Source organism: Abramis brama, assembly GCF_963993115.1.
Source record: "Abramis brama genome assembly, chromosome: 21".
In the NCBI taxonomy this organism is placed as follows: Eukaryota; Metazoa; Chordata; class Actinopteri; order Cypriniformes; family Leuciscidae; genus Abramis; species Abramis brama.
In genome coordinates this window covers 26,987,627-27,011,492 of record NC_139983.1, presented here as the reverse complement: position 1 = coordinate 27,011,492, position 23,866 = coordinate 26,987,627, and the positions used below count along the sequence as shown (strand labels likewise).

The 23,866-nt window shown below is 37.7% G+C and overlaps 1 protein-coding gene across 8 annotated transcripts in view; it reads left to right on the top strand.

The window, feature by feature from the left end:
• The window catches only part of dnmt3ab (DNA (cytosine-5-)-methyltransferase 3 alpha b), a 52,161-nt gene extending 30,972 nt beyond the window's left edge, over positions 1-21,189 (top strand). For 5 of the 8 annotated variants that reach the window (XM_084096681.1, XM_084096679.1, XM_084096685.1 and 2 more), the window contains 17 exons: positions 1,329-1,670; positions 2,508-2,666; positions 3,854-3,961; positions 4,110-4,266; positions 7,268-7,417; positions 9,938-9,982; positions 10,085-10,164; positions 11,933-12,045; positions 12,131-12,314; positions 14,631-14,715; positions 15,758-15,903; positions 16,421-16,511; positions 17,125-17,273; positions 18,381-18,466; positions 18,552-18,621; positions 18,709-18,827; positions 20,245-21,189. In XM_084096681.1, the coding sequence (XP_083952807.1) occupies positions 1,329-1,670; positions 2,508-2,666; positions 3,854-3,961; positions 4,110-4,266; positions 7,268-7,417; positions 9,938-9,982; positions 10,085-10,164; positions 11,933-12,045; positions 12,131-12,314; positions 14,631-14,715; positions 15,758-15,903; positions 16,421-16,511; positions 17,125-17,273; positions 18,381-18,466; positions 18,552-18,621; positions 18,709-18,827; positions 20,245-20,386 (2,226 nt within the window). In that variant the 3' untranslated portion in view covers positions 20,387-21,189. The remainder of the gene's footprint in view (positions 1-1,328; positions 1,671-2,507; positions 2,667-3,853; positions 3,962-4,109; positions 4,267-7,267; positions 7,418-9,937; positions 9,983-10,084; positions 10,165-11,932; positions 12,046-12,130; positions 12,315-14,630; positions 14,716-15,757; positions 15,904-16,420; positions 16,512-17,124; positions 17,274-18,380; positions 18,467-18,551; positions 18,622-18,708; positions 18,828-20,244) is intronic. The other 3 variants (XM_084096682.1, XM_084096680.1, XM_084096683.1) reach the window with 2 other exon arrangements.
• The last annotated feature ends 2,677 nt before the right edge of the window (positions 21,190-23,866 follow it).

Below are 23,866 nucleotides of genomic sequence, written 5' to 3'. Positions count from 1 at the left end.
TCACAGCTTTATATTTCCTCTATTCCACATTCTCAGTTGTTGTTTTAAGGACATTGAAGACTGGGTGCAGTGGACAGCAATTTTCTTTTTTTAAATACTGACAATGCCGCTTGTATTCATTGGACCAGAAACTATAAATATTGCGTCTAAATGGATGTTGTGATTTGTCCTTTTTGTTCACATTTTCAGAGTTTATAGAACAGTATTCTTCAACTTTAGAAACATTTGCTAAGTTGCGAAACATGCTTTACTTGTTTGCTTTGAAACTTTGTCTTGTTTGTATTATGAAAAGCGCTATACACATTTTAAAAATGACTATTTTAAGACATCTTGCAGCTCCCTTGGAAGTTTACTTAGGCTCGGTTGAGAACCACTGGTATATACAGTGCCATTGTACCGCCCAGTCCTGCAGAGATAAATACATGCTCATTTGCACAAAATGGCTTGCATACATTTAAATACTCTTTCCACCATCAACCGCTGTCAAAGATAAACAGCCTGGCACATATGGCCCAGCTCATCGAAGCAGCCAGTGAAGCCGTACAGATATTTATATACTACAGTGGGGCTTCTTGATTTGTGGCCACATGTTTCTACTCCACACCATCATACTGTCTATTCATGCACACTCATGAGCTCTTGGCTCCAGAGCCTCTCTCCCCCTTTTGCGGGCTTATATGAATGTATAGCCACCATAATGGAGGGAGTTAGCTAAAGAGAGACATAGGGAGAGCTTTCTGGGGACGGATCCAACCGTTTTCTCTGCACACAGACACACACATGGGCGACTCTGCCAGGTTCACGTGTGTGTGAGTGTAATTGGAGATGGAGTCGGACCCCAGCAGCAGAGAAAGTACAGCTGTGAAAGAGATTCACGTGCGAGTGAGAGAGAACGAGAGGACGAGAGAGGTGCAGCTGTTGGGGATTTGCTGTGAGCTGCTTAAGTCATGGCTTGGCTCGTGTCCTCTGTTTTTGACCTAATAGCTTATAGTCAGGTTGGACAAACTCGCTGAACTCTCCAGCGCGCATCAATCACAGCCACGGGGGGAGCACTCATTGTTACGAAGTGATCGCAAACAGCATTCACTGCAATGAAAAGGGGACTGTTTTCACAGGATTCTACCACTTATCACATTCAAAGGGGCGGCACTTGTGCTTTATCAAGAGGATGGGGATATTTGTGTTGGCACGTGGGATTAAAGAACCTGTAAACAAACTGAGCAGTCATCATTACTCAAGTGCTGAACTGTACTATTCTCAGGAAAGCCACTGCTGTTCTGTGTGCTTTACCTCCTCCTCTTCCTGTCCCGCTGTTCCCTACGTTGCAGGCAGAGAAGAAGGCGAAACTGGTGTCTGTGATAAACTCAATGGAGGACCATGGCGAGGTAGAGTCGGAGCCCCAAAAAGACAGCTCCATAATCACCGTCCCACTGCTTTTTCCTCCACCAACGCCGCCAATGCAGCAGCAACCGCTACAGCCTCAAGCTCAACCTCAGACCAACATCAAACCCCAGCCTTCTCCTCAGAAGCAACCTCCACCATTCCAACAGCAGCAGCAGCAGCCTACAGATCCGGCATCTCCAACTGTTGCCACCACCCCAGAGCCCGTTTCTATAGGGGATGGAGACAAGACCTTATCCAAGTCCGCTGACACAGAGTCAGAGTACGAGGTACGAGCTTCCTCATCATCATCATTGTGGCTTAGTGTTGATCATTTTGAAATAGTATGCTGTAGATCTTCTATGCTTTGTGTAGTTCGTTCTGCAATTGTGGCTTATTTGGTTAGCCGGATAAGTTTCAGGATAAACGTCATATTTTCTGTTGTTCAAAGAAAGTGTGTTTAGTTTCATTATCAAAGCAGAAATGTAACTTTTGACAGTGACACCTGCTTGCTGATAGGCAATTTATTCTCTGAGAAACCCCAGGATTTGGCCAAGTTATCCTGGAACTTTTCTGGCTAACCAGATTTGAAAGCCAGGTTTAAACAATCGGGTCTGTCTTTTGCTGAAGGGTTTGTTGGAGTAATTTGAAACTATACTAAAACTATAGTAGTACATCTTCTTGCCCTTAAGGTGTGGTCACATTAGAGAAGTTTCTGCAAAATTTTGTGGGCAAAAATATCTACAGATGAAGCACAATGTGAACCCTTTGCAAAATCTGCATGTGGATATCTTTCATCCTCACAAACATTTGCAGAACAACGGTAATGTGACCTTTAGAGTTAAAAGTTCAAAAGCAACTTGTGAGGATGGATACACCAGCATCTCAGCACAACAACTGCGGTTAAAGTGGCAGGATTCAGGGTTGCCCATTTATAGCAATCACCAAAGATTTATTATACAGACTGAAAGTCAAGACAGTACAAAAGAAATAAAAATACATTAATTAAAGAGAAATTAAAAGACAATGCAAAAGACAAAGGTTAGGTTATGAACAGTACATTTTATTGTATTTATGTGAAGTGATCGAAATAACAAGTGGATCCCTTTTGTGGTTGTATGTTGCAGGATGGCCGAGGTTTCGGCATTGGTGAGCTTGTGTGGGGAAAGTTACGAGGATTCTCCTGGTGGCCTGGACGGATTGTATCCTGGTTGATGACTGGACGTAGCCGGGCGGCCGAAGGCACCAGATGGGTCATGTGGTTTGGCGACGGCAAGTTTTCTGTGGTAAGTTTGTATTCACTTTTGTGGCAGAAGGTATAAAACAAGTTCATACTGTAAGAAATCGTTGTCTGCCTCGACCCAGATTCCACTCCAAAATATATTTTAGAATGAGCTCAACCCCAAAATGGCTTAATTATCATAGAGATGAAAGAAAGTCAAGTTATTGTTTCTTCACCATTTGGGTTGATCACATCCTGAACAAATGGTAGTCAATTGTAGAATGGAACTGGGTGTGGGACACAGAGAACCTTCTCAGACAATGGGGTGTCACAACTTCATTAACATACAGACCACAGCTGTTGCAACAAGAGCAACTTCATTTACGTTAAGAACAGGATAAAAGGTTTAAGATTTGGATGTTCTGGGTTCATTTCTGACGCCGGTGAACCCAAGGTGCTTCGTGTACCTTGCCACTGCTATTGCTGTAATAAACTTCATTTTTGAGATCTTCGACGTCCACATCATTTTTTCTTACAATACTTAAAGGGATACTCCACTTTTTTTGGAAATAGGCTAATTTTACAACTCCCCCAGAGTTAAACAGTTGAGTTTTACCGTTTTCGAATCCATTCAGCCGAACTCCGGGTCTGGCGGTACCACTTTTAGCATAGCTTAGCATAGATCATTGAATCGGACAGGACCAATTTAACATCTCTCAAAAAAATGACCAAAGAGTTTCGATATTTTTCCTATTTAAAACTTGACTCTTCTGTAGTTACATCGTGTACTAAGACCGACGGAAAATGTAAAGTTGCGATTTTCTAGGCTGATATGGCTAGGAACTATACTCTCATTCCTGCGTAATAATCAAGAAACTTTGCTGCCGTACCATGGGTGCAGCAGGCGTAATGATATGACGCAGCGCCTCATTTTTTTGAGAGAGATGCTAATGGTCATGTCCGATTCAATGATCTATGCTAAGCTATGCTAAAAGTGGTACCGCCAGACCCGGAGTTCGGCTGAATGGATTCGAAAACGGTAAGACTCAACTGTTTAACTCTGGGGGAGTTGTAAAATTAGCCTATTTCCAAAAAAAATGGAGTATCCCTTTAAGGGGATGAGTTTAAATTTCAGGAAACAATGCAAGTTCAAGTTCACGCAAATACAATTTTTTTTCTCTGGTACTCAACATTATGCTACCATTGCTGTTGAGAGAGGTTGTATTGTTTTGTTTTAATATTTTCTGGTAGGTCTGTGTTGAGAAACTGTTGCCTTTGAGTTCCTTCACCAACGCCTTTCACCAGCCAACCTACAATAAACAACCAATGTATAAGAAAGCCATCTTTGAGGTGCTACAGGTAGGAATTCATTTGTGGTACATGTTTAAGTATTAAACAAAGCTCTTTGTCTCTAGTTTATTGTTCCCGAGTATATTGTATTTCATATTAATATCTCAGATTAGCATAAATCTATCTAAAGAAAACGTTTGAATGCCCTTCCTTGCAGGCAGCCAGCACTAGAGCAGGCAAAACCTTCCTCACATGCCTGGAGAGTGACGATACTGACACTTCTAAGTCAGTAGACATGCAAAACAAACAGATGATAGAATGGGCCATGACGGGATTTCAACCCACAGGACCTAAAGGTTTAGAGCCGCCTGAAGGTAAGACGGCTGCGGTTTCTTTTTGATATACATATATCTGCTTGATTTGCAAAGGAAAATATCAAGCTTGTTTAAAGGGATGGTTTGCCCAGAAATGAGAATTCTGTCATTTACTCACTCTCATGTGCTGCTATTTGTTCAGTGGGACACAAACAGACTTTTTGTTATGATGGTGCAAGGAGATGAACCCAAATGCAGACAGTATGCAAGTGAACTACGTTTATTACAGAAAAACAGGGAAAACAAAACCCACGAGGGGGCAAAACAAGACAGGATCGACTATATTAGACTAACAAGACTAGACTAAGACTCAGACAGAAAACTGAACAATAAACTAACAGCTAAGACAGGATCAAACTCTTCACAAGACTTTCAACAGGTTACTCACGGTTGGTTTCACAAAATGAATGACAATGAACCGGCACAGGACAGCAAACACAAGGGGATTAAATAGGGAGAACCTAATGAGGGAAACAGGTGACAAGGGTAAAGCAATGAAGACTAAACGAGGATAACAAGGGGGCGGGGCGAGGAACGAGACAACACATGGCCCGAAAAGCCACGCGCTTGCACACTTAACAAGAGTCTGTTATGATCCTACCCTAAGACAAGAAAAGTATTAAAGACACAAGGGCAGAATCATAACACTTTTTTTTTTTTTTTCAGTGGTACACAAACTTGTAGAATTTTCATGCATCTCTATTACAATGACAATTCTTAGTGACAAAATTTGTTAAGCTCCAAAAAAAACACAACAAAAAAACACAAAAAGCACCATGAAAGTGTTCCCTTCTTCTGATTTCCACATACACCTTTTTTGTGAGAATCAGAATAAAATGTAAGCCGTTATAACTTCCCCTCCAGTGAACTGTTAACTCAAGAACCACTGTGAATGAATCACTGATAGAACATAAGAACTGGATCAGTGATTGAATCGTTCATTTGAGCCTGTTCTTCTCATTAAACCAGTTGATGGGGTTCGCAAACTGAACTGATTTGTTCCCAACTCCATGACTCAATGATTGGGTCGAGAGCTCACTTGAGGGGAAGGTTATCAGTGATTCATGAATTCAATTTCTGCATGTTCCTCCTACAAAGCTCAATATGGCTTCAGAAGGCTTGGAATATAGTGAACGAAAAGGTTTTTGAACCTTTTTTGGTGTTGTATTTTAGTGTTGCTGACAGTCGTGGTCACTATGAATTGTCATTGAATGGAAAGGACATGCATGCTGATTCTTTAAAATATCACGTTTTGTTAATCACTATTTATTTTTCAGTTTGAAATTTAAAAGTTTCTCCATGCTGTAATAGTTTCAGTGAGTTCATCTTTTCTTCAACGTTTTTTGTTTGTTTTATTTAACTTTTTTTTTTAACCAGAAATGTGACCCTGGATCACAAAACCAGTCACATGTTGCACGGGTATATTTGTGGCAATAGCCAAACATACATTGTATGGGCCAAAATTATCGATTTTTCTTTTATGCCAAAAATCATTAGGATATTGAGTAAAGATCATGTTCCATGAAGATATTTTGTAAATTTCCTACCATAAAGATATAAAACATTTATTTTTGTGAGTGAATGCAGCAAAATCACGAACATAAATGTAGAGCTTTAAAGGCGATTTTCTCAATGTTTCGATTTTTTTGCACCCTCAGATTCCAGATTTTCAAATAGTTGTATCTCGGCCAAATATTGTCCTATCCTAACAAACCATACATCAATGGAAAACTTATATATTCTGCTTTCAGGTGATATATAAATCTCAGTTTCAGAAAATTGACCCATGTGACTGGTTTTGTGGTCCAGGGTAGAGGTCTGCACGGGCTTTAAACTGAAGCCCGAACCCTGCCCGTACCCGCGATCATTTAACCCGACCCGACCTGACCCGACAATTACATTTACATGTTAAGCCCGAACCCGACCCGAACCCGAGGTCCACTCTATTTCTCACAGCAAATAAATACCATTTTTGCAATATGTTGTATTTAATGATTGCTTGAAATGGTAAACAAATACATGTAGGCGGAGCGGCCCTCCCATACACAAAAGAAATATATTTGAAATATATTTGAATATATATATATATACAAACGAAATGTTTGTAACATTTTTAAAGCACTTTTATTTAAGTTATTTAAGTTATTGCTGTTGTTCATTTAATTTGTTTTAAAATTCACATTTCATCCAGAGCGGTTTCTTCTCGCTAATATTTAAAATAATATTTGAAATAAAAGTGCTTAAAAAAAACATTTCGTTTGTATATATATATATACAAACAAAATGTTTTTTTTAAAGCACTTTTATTTAAGTTATTGCTGTTGTTCATTTAATTTGTTTTAAAATTCACATTTCATCCAGAGCGGTTTCTTCTCGCTTTGCAATGTTTTTGCTTTCTTCTCGATGTGCAATGTGCAATGTGTGCATAGGCTACGCAGACCACAGACACACAGGCTCTCTCTCAGAGAGAGAGCCTGTGTGTCTGTTGTCTGCGTAGCCTACTATGCACACATTGCACATCTGCGCACGCAACTTTCTCTCTCTCGCGTGTCGGTCACCACAACACAGCAAGCAGGCAAAGCACACGGCACGCAAACTATATATAGCCTATTTAGTTTTTCTTAGTTACAAACCCGAACCCGAACCCGAGGCTGTTCAATAAACATTAACCCGAACCCGACCCGAAACCCGCACATTTTTCGGGACCCGTCGGGCTCGGGTCGGGTAGCAGACCTCTAGTCCAGGGTCACAAATGTGCAATCTGGTGAGATTTCAGATGGTCACAGTTCCTCGGTTCAGTGATTTTTGAGAATTTTGTCTTTTAAGTGCACTTGTTTATCCCTTAAGCCTGTACACATGCCAGTCCTCCAGGAATTAAGCTTGTAAGAAAATACTGGTGAAATCTATACAATCCTGACCTCTGGACATTTACATAGACACACCACATAATCCATTAACGAATAGCTATACCGTATACTATGTACCATTGTGCCTTTTTCAGAGGAGCGTAACCCCTACAAGGAAGTTTATCCAGAGATGTGGGTGGAGCCGGAGGCGGCGGCCTATACGCCCCCACCAGCAAAAAAGCCCCGCAAGAGCACAGCCACAGAGAAACCCAAGGTCAAAGACATCATCGACGAGCGGACTCGAGGTGAGCTTCCTCACTGAAGGAGGTCAGCGAGTTCAAAGAGTTCCTCACTCATAAACACACACCCACACATGCTAAATCAGGATTAGCACTCTCATCTGCTCAGCTGGCAGAGTAAACACAGAAGGGTGTGTCTGGAACTATGACAGGGGTCTCGGCTAATCCTGCAAGTTTAAAGAGACACGTTTTGTATTGAATTATGGCACATGTTCAAACATAGCTTTTGCAGATAAAACTTTTACCTGCATATTATCGTTTTGTTATTGTTATAATAAGAAAATGTATGCTCATGTTTTAAGGCAGGAAAACCTAGCAGTAGTAATAAAGAGAGGAGCTATTAAATCAGCATGGAGCTTTATTAACCAAACAAATAGAGGTAAACTGGAGCAGACTTGCACCATCTCCTTTGTGGGTTGCATAAAGTCAAGAGTTTCACTTCATTTACAACAATTCAGTAGTTCATACAATTTTTTTTTTATTTCTCTTTAGTTCTTTTATGGTGACATGGTTACTGTCACATTGTCAGTCTGTTTTGATTTAGGTCTTTGTCTGACTCTGTGTTCTGTCAATTAGTTCAGTTCTGTCTTTCTCCGCCCCCTGCCTGTTTGTTTCTGTGGTGTTTGATTGATTGTTAGTTCAGTTCAGGTGTGTCTTGTTAATTTGCTCTTCAGTTCTGTCTGTGGCTGCGTTTACACTTGGCATTAAAATGCGACCTTTATCCGGATGTTGTCCACATACACATTGAAAAGACAAGTGTAAAGCGCTTCGATCGGGAATGTTCTCCGATCAGCGTGTCAAGGTTCGGAGGTTGTCGAGGACCTCAGGTTGCGATCTCAGTGTAATGTAAACGCAATCCAGCCATCGTGTCTGCATTCACAGGTTGACATCACACAAAACCCCGCCCACTGTCATTATTCCCCCAGTTCTCACCCGAAAGTTGCAGAACCATTCATTTTCTGTAAAGAACGCACATTTTTCCCATCACAGCTGGCAACGTTCTCGGACCCATACGTTTCTCTGTACCGTTTCCATTACGGCATCCTATCCATATTATTAGTACTTGCAGCCTATTCATCCTCCTCATTTTGCGAGATTTGTAAAATGTACCCTGACTGAAAACTGTTTTTAAAAGAAAACCCACCGCTTCAGGTCGACTTTGCACCGGAGCCATCCGTTTTGTTTTTTTCGCGGGAATACGAGATCCGATCTGTTATCCAGATACAGAAGCCACTTGATGTGTACAGGTGTAAACGCACCGTGTCCTGATTGGCTTATGATCCGATCTGCTTGATCGGATCACGGCGATCGCATGTTAATGCCAAGTGTAAACACAGCCTATGTAAACCCTGTGTTCTGTCTGGTTCTTTGTCAGTTATAAACGTTACTTGTTTTGGTTGTTCTGTTCCTGATCTTGTCCCTGAGTATCCGTTTGTTAAAGTTTGAGTTTGTTTTTTGTCTAATAAAGCTGCTGCACGTAGATCCTGCTTCCTCCATCTCTGTTACAGCCAGTTGCAGAGATGGAGGAAGCAGGATCTACGTGCAGCAGCTTTATTAATCAAAAAACAAAATCAAACTATAGAAACAAACAGGCAGGGGGCGGAGAAGACAGAACTGAACTAATTGACAGAACACAGACAAAGACAGAAATCAAAACAGACTGACAATGTGACAGTTATACTATTAACTACATGTACTTACTATAGAGTTATGGTTATGTTTAGGGTTTGGTTTAGGGTTAGTTACTTGTAATTATGCATAATTTACTGTTATTACTATAGTAAGTAGTACATGTAGTAACGTGTAACTACGTCCCCTTAAAATGAAGTATTGCCAAATATTACACTTCATATTTAATAAAAAACTAAAAAGTGGTGCATTAAATGTAATAACAAAAATATATAAGTAATATAAAATATAATATAATATACAGTACTGTCCAAAAGTGTAAAAAGTATTAAAAAATAAAAGTATAACTTTAAAATAATAATAATAATTATTATTATTATTGACCCAAACATTTTGAACAGTAGACAACAAATGCTTCATTCATTCATTCATTCATTCATTCATTCATTCATTCATTCATTCATTCATTCATTGAATGCTTGATTCTACCTTGCATGGGCAACACTTTTGAACTAGTGTCAAAACTAGTATGATGAACTAGTATGTTTTGAGATTAACATTAGTGTGCAACTGAAATAAATGACTCCAAACCTTGCATTCATTTTTTATTCAGTTTAACGCTCAAGATTTTCAATAATTCAGCTGTCTGTCATCAATTAATTCTAACATATTTAATATGTAGTACCACTACAATTAGCAACATTATTTCAGTTCATAAAATTCATGGCATGCTAGTAAAACATTGTTTTGAATATTACATAATTGCCAAAGTGATGTAAATGTAAACCACTAGAATTTCCATTAAACAAGAAGTCAAGTTGAAATGAGCCAAATGTCTGAAACACTGGGAAGTTTTCCAATATTAAAATGTCTTTTTTATTGTGTGTTGTTTTTCAGAGAGGCTTGTATTCGAAGTTCGTCAAAAATGTAGAAACATTGAAGGCATGTATTACACATACACATTGAGATGTGTTTCATTGCTGACTGTCAGTGTTAGTCTCTGGTAAAATCTCTCTCTCTCTCTCTCTCTTTGAACACTTCCAGACATCTGCATGTCCTGTGGCAGCCTTAATGTTTCCCTGGAGCACCCGCTCTTCATTGGCGGAATGTGCCAAAGCTGTAAGGTAAAAGCCAGGAAATTCCTGCTTCCTACTTCCTAAAGCGCTGCTTTGTTTCGCCACTTGTAATTTTGTCATGTCCATTTACATTATTGGCAGATGCTTTTTTTTTTAGTGACTTCTAACAAATGTTACATACTGGTTGCTGTATGTGATAATTTGCAGGGATATAAAGGCAAAACATTGTGCCAGTAGGGTAGATAAAAATCAAATACTAAGACAAAGCCAGTCAACAAACTAGGTATCACACATACTGTAAATACAGTCAGTTATTTAGTTGTCAGTGCAGTTGTTAGTTAGTGGAGTAAAAGATGTTAGCTGTACAGAGTTATACTAAAGTTAGTACGATAATTGTAAAGTTAATATGTGCAATTTTATTAAAATAAATATTTTTATTGGAACTGATTGTGTTTAGTATTCAAATTCAGGCAATATTAGTGACTTTTTAATTACTATTTTTATTTTTTATTAGTACTTTTAATATTTTATAATTTATCATATATTGTATGCTTAATTGTGGACACTTGTTTACACCTATTTTTTTATTTAAATAGTACTTTTTTAAATTAAATTTAGTCATTAAGTAGTATTATCTTACACTTTTTTCTTTAACAGAAATCTAAATGAATAGTTTCATATTTTATACTGTACATTATAATGTTGTGATCCCTTAGTGTTCTTATTTATTTAGAGAATAGTGTAGATTTTGAATATCAACCATTTAACACTTATGGCCCTATCTTACACCCGGCGCAATGCAGTGCCAAGCGCGACGCAAGTGTTTTTTGCTAGTTTCAGCCCGACGCAGTTATCATTTTCACGTCCTGCATAATGTTTTTAAATAGCAAATGCATTTGCGCCCATTTGTGCGCCCATGGTCTGAAAACGAGGTGTGTTCAGGAGCATTGCTGGCACGTTGCTATTTTGAGGAAACAGAAATAGACTGCGCCATTGTCCAACTGAAACCTGGTTTAAAGTCAATGGTGCATTAATAATGGTGTTATTTAATGAGCGCGTTAGTAATGTGCGCCTATAGGCGGGTCCACAACGCGTGTACAGTCTGCTTATTAAACACACAGGGACACGCAGCAGCACACAAACATGCCAAATATTTAAAATAAAAGGATTACAATGTAAAATATTATTATTGTGTACATAAAGATATGGTGGAATCCGGCTTGTCCCGTAGATGGTCTGCTTGCGCACTTTTACCTCACGCACGAGCAGACCTGTTTGCGCTCTGGAGACGTGTTTGGTCTTTCCACTATCAAATTCCATGGCGCGAGCTCAATTGGCATTTAAAGGGAATGGGAGATGAGACTCTGATTGGTTTAATGCACGTTAATCCCAAAACACACCCATTACTCATTAAGAGAATAGGGACAACCCTTTTAGACCATGCGCCTGGTGCGCCGACCATTTTTCCCATCATTAAACTAGCAAAAGTGGATTCGGACACACCCTAAGTGAACTTGCGCCGTGCGCTTTAGACCATGCTCTTAGATCGTTAATATAGGGCCCTTAGACATCATTTTAATACTAGCCAGAATTGTAATGGTAAAATATGAGATTAAATATTTTAATGAGTTGATCTCGCAAGTATATCGTATAGATTTCTGTTTTAAACAAATGAAACACAATCAAAAATAATCAATAAACTGCCATAAAACGTTCTCCTCTGTTCTTGAAGAGTTCTGTAATTCCACGTTTTTTAGTCAACCATGTATTCTTCTATACAAACTAATTAATATTTGATGTGTTTGTGCTTTCATAGAACTGCTTCCTAGAATGTGCGTATCAATACGATGACGATGGCTACCAGTCGTATTGTACTATCTGCTGTGGAGGGAGGGAAGTGCTCATGTGCGGAAACAATAACTGTTGCAGGTGAGATGAGGTAATATTTACATTTTGTACGTCAATCCTGCATCAATCCCATTGGTGTCTCCATTGTTTTTTCGGTCTCTTGCAGGTGTTTCTGTGTGGAATGTGTGGATCTGTTGGTGGGGCCCGGCGCGGCGCAGACAGCTATTAAAGAAGACCCGTGGAATTGCTATATGTGTGGGCCGAAGACTCAGTATGGGCTGTTGCAGCGCCGGGCAGATTGGACTTGCAGACTGCAGCACTTCTTTGCCAACAATCATGACCAGGACTTTGTAAGTGACATATGTCGGCTGAAGACTGCGAGAGTAAACTCTCCCTGTTGCTAAGCTCCACCTTAAAATCGTCATTGACCAATCCGACCTTAGCAAATAGCGTCACCCACTTTTTCAGCGGCGCTGGTTCCAGAAGTATTTTTTCCATTCATTTTATCCATAGGGATTTTAAATAAAGTCTTAGTTAAATAGTTGTAAGCCATGAACCAAGACAATGAGCTACAAGGTGAACAAGCTTTGATTTGAAGCAAAAAAGTATTTGAAAATCGGACAAAAATAAAAAGGTACAAGACTGTGAACTTTACGGCTTTAGTAAGGGAAAGAACTGCAATCCCATGAAGCATTGCGAACCGCATAATCGAATTAAAAACTATAGAGAAACATAAAACTGCTCATTTACAAATGTTGATTGTATATATATAAAAAAATATCTATTTTGGGTTTATTGCAAAATATGCATATATACAAACATTTAAGTGTTTTGAGAGCATAGAGAGATCAACTCGATTATGCCATTCGCAGTGCTTCATGGGAGTTGGCGGAGCTAACAAGATCTTTTGGTGCATGTTGCTTTTTTCGACTCTCTGACTGGTGTAATTTCCTGTACAGCATCATGGGTAATGTAGTTTTTCACAGCAGAAGAAAATACCATGGATTAACAACCTCGTAGCTCATTAGGTCGGTTTAAAGGTTTATAAGTTATCGTTCAAAATAAATTTCCCTATAAAGAAAATGAATGGAGTTTTTTTTACTTCCGGAACCCGACTGTTGCACTCTATAGTACTATACTGTTCTATTATCAGAGAAGCTCTTCGGTTCACTGTGTTAAGCATTTGCCTTGAATCTGACTGACTGTCTGGCACTGGTGCAATTGAATGATTTGTTAAAAAAAAAAAAAATCCTTTTCAAATGTCACAATTCATTCCAGGTATGAATAATATATACTACCGATTTTTTTAAAATGTCTTTTAGAATCTTTTATGCTCACCAAGGCTGCATTTATTTGATCAAATATACAGTAAAAACAGTAATATTCTGAAAGATTATTACAATTTAAAAAAATTATATTTGTTTTAATATGTTTTTAAAATGTAATTTATTCCTGTGTTGTCAAAGCTAAATTTTAAGCATAATTTCTCCAGTTTTCAGTGTCACATGATCCTTTAGAAATCTTTCTCATATGCTGATTTGCTGCTCAAGAAACATTTATTATTATCAGTGTTGAAAACAGTGAATTTGAAGAGAAAGAGAACAGAGTTTGAATATAAAGTTCAAAAGGACAGCATTTTTTTGAAATATTTTTTTGTAACATTTTACACATATTCATTGTCACTTTTGATCAATTTAATGCATTCTTGTAAACATGTATGCCCAGTATTCCTCTATACTCACTAATTCATATTTTATGTGTTTTCCCTTTTTTTTACATTTTGAATATGATTCCCAGGCCTGGAAAAGTCATAGAAATTTCTGTAGTGAATATAGATCATTCTAGTTAGAGTATGTTCAGCTCTAGAAATGATCATTTCTAGAAATTACTCTTTTTCAGTGCAGTCTCTATAAAATAATTTTTGAAAAGGCATATCCAGTAATAATGAATTACTGGAAAAGTCATGGAAACCTTTTTGGAATCACATTGTGAAAGCATGCTATATGACTAAAGATTCCCAACCCTAATAAATATGTTTTTTCTTATTTACATAAATATTAGACTTCTTCAATTTTAGCGTTGTTTGAGCAGCTGTGACCATTTTTAATCAAAACCGGTGTGATTTACAGTATAAACGTGAATGGTTTGAGAGTTTTATGATGTAATTATACAACTCCTAAACCATTTGCTTTCCAGACCATGTGAAAGAGCAGCTTGGATAACGGCCAGTGTGCTTGAAGAGCAGCCAGAGAGTGTTACAGTCACAGTGCATTGTGCATTGAGTACACATCTTAACATCATAGAGTTTTAACTTACACACCCCACTCTTTAAATGGGTTGCAGCACAGGTTAGCGAGCGGTTGCTATTGTTAGCGTTATTGAATACTACAATGTTTAACAAAGACCAAAGATAAGCAGCCACACTTAATCACAAGAAAATGCTTAATGAAACTGGCCGGTGATACTGCAGTTAGTGTACAGGTGCTCAACAATAACCCCTTGTTACTGGACTGGTTTAACGTAAAGGCCTCTTTGTTGGATACAGACAGTATGTACAGACAGGCGCTCTTTCATTACCAGAGCAGTGTGATTTAAAGGTCTCTCTCTCTCTCTGTCCTTCTTGTCTGTCCCCCCTCCTTCATTTCATCTTCTTTCTTGTCTTTCAGGAACCACCAAAGCTCTACCCTTCGGTTTTGGCAGAGAACAGAAAACCGATTCGTGTCCTGTCACTTTTTGATGGGATCGCAACAGGTTAGTGAAGAATGTCCGCCCTTCCTTTCATCCTCTCAGCAGAAAATAGTGCTGATCACGTTACACTCATCCTGGCTTTTAAAGTGCACTTAGCTTAACTGTTATACTGGCCGCACATCGATACTGCTGTACTGCATATGTTCGAATGTGTGATTTTTACTATGAGGATTAACGGCAGAGTTTTTTTGACCCTAGATCAGGGATAGGTGCCGCTGTCTTGCATAGTTTAGCTCCAACCCTGATAAAAACTCACCTGCCTTTAGCCTTAATAATCCTGAAAACATTGATTAGCTTGTTCGGGTATTTTGAATAGGTTTGGAGCTAAACTCTGCAGGACAGAGGAACTCCAGGACCAACCTTGCCAATCCCTGCCCTAGATGGTCCATGTTCGTACTTAAAGCCTGATTATTATGTGGCGTATGCTTATTTGGCAGGCAAAAGAAAGATTTTTCTGGTCACTACATACTCAATGAAACTTCCACTATCATATAATTTTAAATCCATCAAGAAACTGGTTAAGATGTGTTCACATACCATTGTTCTGTGAATTTTCAGTATTTCAGAAAAATCCTATCAATTTGGATAGGAATGTACTGATTCTGAAATTTACTGTGAGTGCGAAATATTTCCCCATGCAGATTTCGCATCAGGTTCAAGTTGTTCACGTGGATTCGCCACGTTTTACCAACAGAAAGCTGGACAGTTTTAGCCAGCAAAAGGTGTGACTGCACGTTTAAACCTAGCAAGCTGTCAACTTTTAAAGGAGATTTGGTCATCATAGGTGTGTATGAAGCAAAGACATTTATTATACCTGGAGAAAATGATCCATTAGCATTCTCAATCTTAGCTGGCGCAGGACACCCCCCTCCCCCCATCTTTGTTCATGGGCGCTCAGTTCTGCACCCAGGTTGTTTTGAGCCAATCACTTGAGCCGTAAATACCATGTGACTAATACTCTGACATACTACAATTACAGTGACCAACAATAAGCACAAAAAACTATTTTAGTTTTTGATTGTTGTTGGGTTTGTGATTATTTTAGGGCTACTGGTTCTGAAGGAGCTGGGTATCCAGGTGGAGCGTTACGTGGCGTCAGAAGTGTGCGAGGACTCCATCACCGTGGGCCTCGTTCGGCACCTGGGACGCATCATGTACGTGGGAGACGTCAGAAACGTCACCCATAAACACGTGAGTATGATCCTTCACCTCAGTTTACTGTTTATACAAAGTTTATTTCAAGGCAGGGTTTACCATCTTGGTAACTTATTGGCAGCTTTCTTTTTAAAAGTACAGCTCTTGTCTGCTTGAATTCGAATTTGAAATGGTACCATAAAATGACTTTATCTCTTTCTCCTCTATGTACTGTCTATGTTCATACTTAACAAAATACTTAAAGGTGCTGTATGTAAATTTTTTTTAATGCCATGGACGCAAACGAACTGGGTCAGATAACGCAGATAAATTAACTCATCAACTTACAGTGCAAGGCTTGTTGCCTTCCATTGCCAATTGCGCTCGTTCCGGGCAACCCGCATGAGCCTCGAGTCTGAGGAGGAGATGGCGGGGGAAACGACTCTCTAATATTTTGAATTTGGACTGCAGTACCTATTTTAACCACTAGCCGTCAATATTACATACTGCACCTTTAATACACTTATGTTCATCACTATATTCAATGTTTCATGTTTATTTCAATATTTCACAGATCCATGAATGGGGTCCGTTTGATCTTGTCATAGGTGGAAGCCCATGCAATGACCTCTCCATAGTGAATCCAGCTAGAAAAGGTCTCTTTGGTAGGAGTATATTTAGCTGTGTGTTCTAGTCTTAGTCAGTTTAATTGGATGTGACTAGTTTCAGTGTTTCACACTTACACTATAGCATTCACAAGTTTGGGGTCAGTAAGATTTTTTTGGTTAAAGTATTGCATTAAAATCTATCAAAAGTGACAGTAAAGACATTTATAATGTTAAAAAAGATTTCTGTTGCTTTTTAAAAAAAATGGGAACAAAGAAAAGTTTAACAGTTTTAACAAAAAGGTTAAGCTGCACAACTTTTTTTATTAACATTGATAATAGTAAGAAATGTTTCATGAGCAGCCAGTCCACATATTATAATTATTTCTGAAGGATCATGTGATGTGAGACTGGAGCAGTGATGCTGAACATTCAGCTTTGTCATCACAGAAATATATTACATTTATAAAAAAGTACATTTATATTGTAACAATATTTCACAATATTACTGTATTTTTTGATCTTTCAAAGCATTTAAAATTACCATCCCCAAACGTTTGGATGTTTCACTTATTTTATAACACAGTTCATATCTGTGTACATTTTAATGATAATTGTCATATTGAATTTCTGTCTTACAATCTTGTTTTTGTAATCCATCACACTCTTTCAGAGGGCACGGGTCGGCTCTTCTTCGAGTTTTACCGGCTGTTACATGAGGCCCGACCGAAAGAGGGAGATAACAGGCCGTTCTTCTGGCTCTTTGAGAATGTGGTGGCCATGGGCGTCAGCGACAAGAGGGACATCTCACGCTTTTTAGAGGTGCACAATTGACCATGTTTCATAAACATAGCCGCAAAGTTTAGAAATAGTCTGGTGGCCAACTAGCAGTTAGTTAGGGCTAATCAGTCTTATTATTCGGATTCAAATTAGACCAATCTTCCTTTTTATATAACTGCCTTAAAGTTATGACTGCTCTTGAAGAACAAAATTAGATTACTAACTTGTAAGACTAGCAGTTTATGCAACTGGCCACAATTTAACATGACGATTAAAGGGGTGGTTGATTATGATTTCACTTTTTTAACTTAAGTTAGTGTGTAATGTTGCTGTTTGATCATAAACAACATCTGCAGAGTTACAATGCTCAAAGTTCAAAGCAAAGGGAGATATTTGCTTTTAAAGAAATAGCTTTTTAAGGACTACGACAAACGGCTGGTAGGGACTACATGACATTCCTCCCGGGTTAGTGACATCACCAACCCAAGAATTTACATAAACCCCGCCCCCGGAACACGATTTATAGATTATCAAGACAGAATATGCTAATCAATGACTAGAAGATAACTATAAGCTACATAAATTCATCAACTAACCATTCAGAAACGTCCTGTTGCATTCTACATGTTGTCACTTCTTCTTGAGTCTCTCCATCATTGTCTGACTCTGGTTTGAACATAAAAGGCTAAAAGTTTTTGAAATTTTCAGTGCATGTCTGTGTGAGTGCAAGCTCTTGAAGCTCCGCCCTCTGTGCCAGGAGCAGCAGCTCATTTGCATTTAAAGGAACAAAAACAAAACGGTGCGTTTTTGCTCACCCTCAAAAATTGACAATTTTAACATGCTATATAAAAATATCTGTGGGGTATTTTGAGCTAAAACTTCACATACACACTCTGGGGATATCAAAGACTTATTTTACATCTTGTGAAAAGGGCATTGTACCACCCCTTTAAGACTTGTACTGTCAGTGGGGATTTAATATAAACCAGTAGGTTTTTGCTTCCACCTAGTGGTACAGTGACCTGCTGTGCAGGAACAAATTAACCCCTCATATGCTTGCTAGCTCAATATTACAAAAGCTCAGAATGTATTTGAATGAATTATTATCAATTTAACTCAATATAATATTATATTGTCTTTTTATCATAGTGCAACCCAGTGATGATTGATGCTAAGGAGGTGTCTGCTGCCCACAGAGCTCGCTACTTTTGGGGCAACCTGCCTGGCATGAACAGGTTAGTTAGACGTGGACTCTACATTCACTTTATTTTTGTCACTCTCACTTTGTCATTTCACCTCTCTATATCCTTCTTCTCTCAGACCGTTGTCCGCCATGTGCACTGATAAACTGGACCTTCAAGGCTGTCTGGAGCATGGCAGGACAGCTAAGGTACCCCTTAGACAAACCCTCGATTGATTTCTGGATAAAGCTTTATGCAGCAAAACAAACAGCAGTTTCTTTTCACATCTTTTACAGTTTGATAAAGTGCGGACCATCACCACACGGTCTAATTCCATAAAGCAGGGCAAAGACCAGCACTTCCCTGTATTCATGAATGACAAAGAGGACATCTTATGGTGCACTGAGATGGAGAGGTATGACCAAATGTTTTTATAAAGTTCTGAAATATATGTGCTGTGAGACTAAATGTAAATGTGTTTCCAGCCACCTATTTTTATGCACATTTTGGGATATCACATAAAAAACACTAGATGGAAAAGCTAATATGTGCATACATTTAAAAAAAAAAAGTGCATAAAAAAAAAGTGTGCTCAATTGAGGCTGATCATTTTTTATTTCGATAAGAAGAGACATGCGCATAAACCCCGATGGAAGCACATTTACCAAATAATTCCCTCGATGCGCAACAAAAATGTTTGTCCTTAAACAGAGGATGTGATTGGATAAATGGAGTAACCAGTGGACAAATTTCATCACACAGCATCTCAAATGTTTTTCTGAAATGCCTGAGCCAAAGTCTGTCATCAAAACGGTTGGGTACAATTACAGTACCTCCCAGAACTGTCTTACACGATTGTGTTCCCAAACGCAAGACAACATCACAACATTTATTGCGTTTTGTCTGCGCGCTTTGAGGTGCAGGCCATTTATGATGTACAAAAAAGAGCCACAGTGGCTTCCCCGATTTTTAATACAGATATTTTGCACCAATTTCCCAGGAAGTGACAATTTTGTCCTCTTGAACATATGGGTTGGATGTGTTTTATGCAATATTCCAATTTTGGATGAAAACATAGCCACTGGCATTTGATCAACCCCAGTGAACAGTGATTTTATCTCAAATTGATTGAATCATCAGTCATCAACTTGCTGTCTGAAACCATATTCTACTCAGCAGAACAGAAAATAAACACATATCAATACAATCAATACAATGTCTCATGTTATCCATAACACTTATGTAAACGACTATATAAAAACACATTGAAATGGTTTGACAAACAAAATGTTATTTCCTGATTCGGTACATTTGATTCTGGCTCGATTTACACCTGATATTAAAAACCTTTTTGGGGATACAATCACAAGTGGACTATCGAGACCGAAAAGTAAATAGACACACTGTTGCTTCCAGTTATACTATTAAAACATGTGGTGTTAGACAAACCTGAATTTTTTCTTTACTCCAGTGTCACATGATCCTTCATAATTCATTATAATATGCTGATTTGCTGCTCAAGAAACATTTCTTATGATTATCATCAATGTATTTTTGTGGAAACTGTGATACTTGTTTTTAAGCTTCTTTGATGAATAAAAGAACAGCATTTACTTGAAACGAAAAGTTTTTTTGCAACAATAAAAGTTTTTGCTGTCACTTTTTATCAATTTAATGTCCTTTAATGCGTCCTGAATTATAGGCCATCTCTGTAATACAAATATTATGCACTGTTCTAGATTATTCACAATCTATCCATATCACAAGAGTGTCACATCTGTGAATACATTTAAACTAAATTGCTGCCCGTCTCTCTTTTTCCTGGCCGTTAGGGTGTTCGGCTTCCCTGTCCATTACACAGACGTGTCAAACATGAGTCGTCTGGCCAGGCAGAGGCTGCTGGGAAGGTCTTGGAGCGTCCCGGTCATCCGTCACTTGTTTGCACCACTCAAAGAGTACTTTGCCTGCGTCTGAACTCAAACCCAGTACAGATGAGAAAAATCTAAACCGATGTAATACCAAGAGCTTCAAAACCAAGCTCTCGTATGTTATTTGCAAGTTCGACATCAAAAAGAAAGAAAGAAGGTATTTCATGTTTTGTTTTGGGTTTTTTCTTCTGGTTTGGAATTAATTGACTCTTTTTTTTTAAATTCTATTTAATTTTTTTATTATCCATTTTACTTTTTAGCAGTGTTATCCAGTATTTGAATTGATTTATGTGTGCAAGCTATACTTGAGGCACAGCCTCCTTTTAAGGCACTGAGAGATGGTTACAATTCGAGGCAGAAATGAGGAATTCGACGAGACGGAAATAGCATTTAAGTTCGCTCAATCATTTCGACTCTTGAGTTCTTCGACTATCGGGTCGCGGATCGTTCTAATTCTCACGGTGCGCGTCTTTCCTCTCCTCCAGAGTCTGAGCCTTGGTAAGAGAAGGAAAAAGACTTCCTTTCAGTGTCAGGGGAGCTTTGTCTTAACCAATCCAAAACACCAGATCACAAATACCTCTTTGTTTACAGTTTCTATATACACAACTGAAGGTAATAAAGGTACTACTGTAATAGGTGACAATATGGTGCTTCAAGGTGGTGAAAAACATTGCAACTCATGTGGTGCTACTACTCAAACAAGATCATGGGGTCATGTTTTGTGGTGCCGCCAGGTTAAACGAATGACTGAAACTTAAAAAAAAAAACAGATCAAGCCAGGTCTACCACATCTCATTTTATATCTTTTACAGCCATTTTGTACAATATTCTCTGGTGCTCTTTTCAAAACAAACAAACAAAAAAAAAAAAACACCTCAGCCTTTCAATCTTTGAGGTCTGCTTCCTTTAGTATGCCTGCAATCTGAACGCATGGAACCAGCCACATGGGCGGTGATGTTTTTGTCATCTATACCTTGAAATCAAAGGCTGTGGTGAGCTACTTTTTTTCTAGTGTCACCCAGACCAGAATCATTACTGTACAACTCTTGGCGTGCGCGGCGGCCACAGGGAGGATGGTGTCGGCCCTTTGTCGGCCAGGTGAACCTTCAACCTTCAACTGCGGTGCTCGCATGCTATTCTCAGTCAGGTGCAAATCTTTAAAGGTGCGGCTTCACAATGTTCTTCTACCTTTTTATAGCAATTTTTTGTGCTGTGTTACCAACAATATGGAGCACTTTTGTATATGTATACTTCTTTTTTTCTTTTTTTTAATCTTTCTCCTTGATTCTTGTGAAATGTTCTTTTTTTTTTTTTTTTGGTTCTGTTAAATGATGTGAAATTCTTGCCGTTATATAAGGTAATACTTTGTTGTGTACAGTAGGGCTGTGCCAATAGATGTGAATGAATGAGCTAGGATAGAATAAATCCATCTGTCGTGCCGGTGGTGAAGGGGCCGAATTCAAATAGCACCCCTCTCATGTTTCCATGTGCTACGGAGTCGCTTTATCATAACTCGCGTCGAGAAAGTGTCTGCTCACAGTTCTTACTGCTATATAATCCCAAAGTGAGTGTGTTTGTTAAATATCCCTGTAGGAAAAGTAGTCGGATGGGGTGTCTGTGTATGACATCGCACGGTCGTTAACTACGTCTGGTCCCTAGCGTAGATCTGAAAACATTATTATGTTTGCAAATGGTGAATGTTGACCATGTCAATAATTTAGTTATCACGCAAGCTATATAGGCTAAATTTGTGAATTTGGTTAGAAACGGGCTCTAATGACGACCTTGTCAGGCTCTTTTTTTTATTTAAGGCATTGCACTGCTTACATACCTTAACATTTGTCATGTTCAGCAAAGTTTCTTCTTTTATTTTCCAAATTTTATCAATGCCCAGATTTTTTTCTTTTTGTACATTTTGTACATAGAAATTGTCTGTTGCTTTTTTTTCCTTTTTTTTTTTTAAATGACCTATGAGATGTACAAATATAATTCTTTGCTAATATATATCATAGAATCAAAACAGCACTAAAGTCGCAAGAGGGGGGTAATTGACAAAATGGCAACAGGCTAATTGACATAAGCTATAAAGCAGCAGGGTGTCTTTTGTAATTCATATTTATATGTGTCGAACGGGGGATAAAACTAAAGAATGAGTTCGCTAAGTGATTTTAACTGTCCCATCTTTACTGCACAGCCCTACATACAAAAGTGTGTCTCAATTAGCTTTTTAATATTTTTTTTTTTTAAGTACTAAGAGAGGGATTGTAGGTGTGTCCTAAGGTGCTAAACATTTTATCTAATTGAGAAAAATATATTATTTGGAAAAGAATTAAACTTGTCTTGATAATGATTGTTTTTTTGTTTTTTTTCGTTTGTTTCTTGTAGTATTGGAGAAGCACTATTATTTTACTCTCTCATATAAAGATATTAACAAAGGCATTTTAACTTTGTACTTGAAAAAATGATAAATGATGAAAGATTCTTATATTGTTTTAGAATAGACATTGCTGTAGTTGGTGCTTATCTGTGGGAAATCATGTACTCATAATGGGAAATAAAAAAAATGTAATAAATTTTGCTGTTAACATGTACTTGCTTAATATCCAGGCAGAATTGCTTCTAAGTCCTACATTCCATGCCATATATCCAGCCCTCCATCCTCTTTTGTTTCAAAGTTTTTTTTTTTTCGTTTTTTTTTTCTTCTCTGTTTTGTTCAATTTAATTTGCTTTATTTGGGTATATATATATATATATATATATATATATATATATATATATATATATATATATATATATATATATATATATATATTTGGCTGTAACAGCCTCTTGTTTGCTCTCCTAACAGGTTTTCTGTATATCTCAGTGACACTGTTGATATTTGTGACCTCTGTTGTATCATATAAACTTTTTTCAGGCCTTCTCTTCTTTTGCAATCAGCTCATACAGCAAATGTAGCAATCATTCACCACCTCTCCCCCTTTCTTTCGTTATGTGCCCAGAACGAAGAAAAAAAGGCTCCTTATGTACTTGTGCTGGAGAACACTTGAATAAATGTATTGTTTTTTTGTGAAAAAGTTGTTTGTTTTTCTTACAAGTATTTACCATATAATAATCATATGATTACATTATTGGTTTAATTTATAAAATTTATATCTATGGTTTCAATATAATATTCTGGAAAGAAATGGTATAATATAGTATATATTATAAAATGTATGTGAACAATTTATATTCGTCCATGTACATATTAGATTAGTAATAGTAGGCCTATATTTTGTTAATGTTGATATTCATATAATACAGTATGGTATTTCTGCATTTTTTGTAACACTTTGTATATATTTATATAGTAATTTGCATTTTTTATATTTATGTATATTTTAATATTTTTTTATAAAGACACATAAAATATTTTAATACGTGTTAATATTTTTCTGTTATTTTAGTTTTACATAAATCTATATTTATATATAATACTTTATATTTGTTTTTTTTATATATTTATGTATATATTTATGTATAT